The sequence below is a fragment of the Phaseolus vulgaris genome, chromosome 7, assembly GCF_000499845.2.
Source record: "Phaseolus vulgaris cultivar G19833 chromosome 7, P. vulgaris v2.0, whole genome shotgun sequence".
In the NCBI taxonomy this organism is placed as follows: domain Eukaryota; kingdom Viridiplantae; phylum Streptophyta; class Magnoliopsida; order Fabales; family Fabaceae; genus Phaseolus; species Phaseolus vulgaris.
In genome coordinates this window covers 38350142-38354351 of record NC_023753.2, presented here as the reverse complement: position 1 = coordinate 38354351, position 4210 = coordinate 38350142, and the positions used below count along the sequence as shown (strand labels likewise).

Sequence of the window (4210 nt, the reverse complement as noted above, 5' to 3'; positions counted from 1 at the left end):
TTTTATTCTTACAAAGCAAAAGAGACATATCCCTTAAGAAAACTCGACTATCTATTGTGTCATAACTAACTAAAAAATACTTAAAATTCAAAGATTTTAAACCCTAAACGCTAAACCATTTAATCGATTAGATTTGTGTTATGGAAACGTGGCATAAAATAAATAAGTAAACCATGTTGTGGGTCAACACTACTACTCATCAAATCAAGTTGCTAAATTATTCGCTCTCTTGTCAATTCAATTTTGAATCATTAACACTCATTACATATGTGCATCCACTCTAATTCTGCTCTCTAGATCCTTCAAACCGTTATCAATTTTTCCAAACATGAGGACCACTTTGTTCAACATCCATAGCCAGTTGAGTCATCTGGGGTCAACCTAGCTAGCCATTCCACAATGAACCCCACAGAAAAAGCTCCAACATGTTGTTGAAGAAGCAACATATATGCACATGGTCTCAACCAAGATATTCCTTCCCCCATTTATTGAGAGAACACAAAAATATGCCATGTTTTCTACCTTGGTTTTGCTCACTTTGTCTCTGAAGCCCTAGGTGGGAGCTAGTTAGGTTCCGCCATGCATATTAGACATACAAAACATGGCAAAACACACACACGATCGATCATGTTATTAACCCAATCCATATGTGCACAAACCAATACAGGCACACATATAGAAAGATATCTATGAATCTTCAATTCTTCATGTTACCTGTCACTCATTAATTCCCTCTCTGCTGGTGTAAATGAGTGAATGAAAAACAAAAAACGTAATTTTGCCATTAATTGAATTGGGAAGCAATGGTGCCTGCTAATGGCATGGAAATATCACTTTCTTTCTGCAAAAACTTGAGCAGACCCATCAAACCTTATCATCATTACCTTTCACAATTACATTACATTGAATCAGAACCCACCTCTCTCATCACCCCACCTCCCTGGACAACATCATGGATTTCGGCACACGTGTGTCTCCACAAATTCTTCATGCGCACACAACTCTCTCTTACCCTTTCCATTCTCCCACACGTATCAAACACTTCTCCCACTCCTCACCATGAAACCACGACGTTACTATACGCATACATATGCAGTTTACTTTCGATCAACCTTTTGTTATATTATAGATTCGATCATCTGAAGTGATTCTTATGTATATAATAAAAGAAACTATCACAGACACACTCCATTGTGACCATAAATCACCACATGGTAACGAACCAAACCTCCATCTTTTTATCAAGATTAACAAAACGCAAAACACAAAACAAAACACATGTTTTGTTAATTCTAGTCACTTCAAACGTGTAACAACTCATACAAAAAAAAAACAGAAGCAATTGTTTTCCGGTTTGAAGAGAAAAAGCAAAACAGTGGAAAGAGGAGATGAGATAATCATGATTAGAACATAAATTAAGGTTTCATTTGTGATAATTAAACCACATATATATGATTTAAAATTGAACTGTTAATGTGAAAAAAAGGAAGAAAGAAAGAAAGAATGAGAAATGGAAACAATTTATCTCCCTCGTGAGGGGTAGAAAATTGTGATATTTTATGGATTGTGTCCCCAAAGTCGCTCTAGAAAGAGTCGCTGCCAAATCCCTGGATTCTCGTATTTCCATCATAGGTTATTACTGGCTCACGATAATACTATGTACGAAAACTATGGAAACATGTTATTACAGATGAAGATCCAAACTCACATGCTCCTGCACACTTCCGCGTTTCGAGTCATACACGTACCGGTTTTGGGACCCCGACCCTCCCACCACCTGCGACCCTCTCACGTGACTTATTTCCTCCGACGCGAACAACGCCGATCGTTCGTGGCTGAAACTAGGGTTATTGCTCGGAATTCGCCACAGGGCCAAGGGGTTTCCGTTGATAGGCTGCTGCTGGTGCGGCTGGTGGCTGTGGGAAAACGGCGTCGTTCCGTAGAACCTCGTGTTGGCGGCGGCGGCGGCGTTGTTCCACGTCGGATACGGCATTGGCGGCGTTGGAGCGGAACCGAAGCGGTAGTTCATGAGGTTGTAGACGTGGTGCGCGTCGGAGAACGTGCTTCCGTGCACCATCGTTGACTGGAGATGCGCGCGTTTGGCGTGTTGGCGTTCGCGCTTGTGCGCGTTTTGGTGGCCGCCGAGGGCTTGGGAGGTGGGGAAGTTGCGGCAGCAGTAGTGGCACTCGAACCGGCGACTGCTCTCGCCGTTGGTGTCGGTGACAGTGACGGTGGTGGTGGTGGTATCGTCCTTGTTAGCATCGAGTTCGAATGAGTTGATGTTGTTGTTGGTGTTGGTTGTTTCTGCGGAGTCAGAATGGTCGGGTGAAAGAAGAGTGTTGTTTCCGCCGGCGAAGTCTATGCCGAAGAGACGAATGGGTGACTTGTCCTTGGCTAGAGGAGCAGGGCGGATGAAGGGGAGTTGGGAGAAGGAGTCCACGTTCATGAAGTCGTGGAGTTGTCTGTGAGAGGAGGTGGTTGTTGTTGAGGTGGTTGTCTTGTCCATAAGAAAGTGGAAGGAGGGTTGAGAGAGTGAGAAGGGAAGAGAGTGAAGAAGAAGAAGAAGAAGAAGAAGAGGTTTGTAGGGTGGGTCCTATAAACAGAGGGAGAGTGGGGACTAATCTGTGGACAATTGGGTCTGATCCATCTCAGAGTGAAGCCTGACAAGGCCACAAAGTCTCAGAGTGGCTTCGCCTTCTCAAAGTACCATCTTCACTCCCTTTCACTTCATTTTAACTTCATCTACACATTTTTCTTTTGTTTTCTTTTCTTTTCTTTTATAACCAACCACACTTCCTATACTAAACAATTTCAAACACTCCATAAAATAATATTATATTTCCTATTAGACAGTAAAATCATTAAATAAAAAGTAATTTTAAAAATGAAAAATAAAATTAACTAAATTAGATACTATTAGATCTATTTTAAAGATTAAAAAAATTATTAAATTTTAAATTAATTAAAATAATTTTTAAATTAATATTTAATTAGTTATCAAATTTTTTACTAAATTTAAAATTTTAATAATTGATAGTTAATCTTACCAACTAATTAGATACTAATTTAGAAATCATTTACTAAAATTTTAGAAACCAAAAATTTAGAAATTATTTAAAAAAAAAAATTAGAAATCAAAAGTTTTTGTTAGTCTTTAAAATAGTATCTAATTTATTTAATATAACAACTAATTATTTTTAGTGTTTAAAATTAATTTTTGTTTAATAATTTTTTATAACTTTTATGGTTGAATTACATTTTGGGTCTCTAGAACATTTAGAAATTTTACATTTAATGTCTAATAAAAAAAATTCTTAACTTTTGCTCATTGAAATATTTAAAGATTTTGTATTTAGTTTCTGAAAAAAATATTTGTATTTCGTCAAAAGATCATCATGTTTTTCTTTTTAAGTTATTCTTTAAAATATTTTATATTTTTCTCTTGGTCTCTCATTTTTCTTTATCATAATAATTGGTATTATTTATTTCATATAATGACATCATAATAATTGTCTGAATTTTTTTTATTACAGACTAAATGCAAAATTTCTAATGGAAATCTACTTAAATTTCATCCAATGTGATAACAATGTCAAAATGGTTTTGCAATGTTATGAGTATTTAGGCTAGAGTTTACGACTTGACAAGTAGGTGTGATGACTTTAATAAGTGGATGTGATTTACATGTGAAAGTAATTTTTTTATTAAAGATGTACAATTTTACAAGATAATTATTAAAATGAGTAAAATTTTAAAAAATGACCTAAATGGTAAATATCTCGTATTTATGAGCATGTTGATAGTTTGATACTCTGTACAATTATTTAACAACTCAAATAATTAAGATTTTGAATTTTTATTATTTTTAATTATATAATATATATTATCATTATGAATTGTCAAAGTGAACGTATTTTGAGATTTTCTGAGACTGTTATATTTTAAAGATTTTCTTTCAAAGGAAGTGATCATATATATAATTTTATAAGAATAAAAAAATCTTAGTCTAATATGCAACAAACAATATCAATTTTAACTTGTTTTTGAAAAATAATACAACTCAACAACTAAATCAAGTAGACAAAAACAAATAACGGTAAGAAAAAAAAACATTGAATATTTTTACAGTGTGTATCTTAATTAAAGATATGTTAATTCTTAAATGACAATTCAAGTTCCAATAACAATAAAAAAATCATTCCTAACTTAC

The 4210-nt window shown here is 34.8% G+C and overlaps 1 protein-coding gene across 1 annotated transcript; it reads right to left on the bottom strand.

The window, feature by feature from the left end:
* Window positions 1–1389: 1389 nt before the first annotated feature.
* On the bottom strand, window positions 1390–2843 carry LOC137830662 (zinc finger protein 8-like). The gene has a single exon (XM_068638125.1). The coding sequence runs from the start codon at window positions 2504–2506 to the stop codon at window positions 1685–1687; it is 822 nt and encodes a 273-aa protein (XP_068494226.1). The 5' UTR covers window positions 2507–2843; the 3' UTR covers window positions 1390–1684.
* Window positions 2844–4210: the final 1367 nt, after the last annotated feature.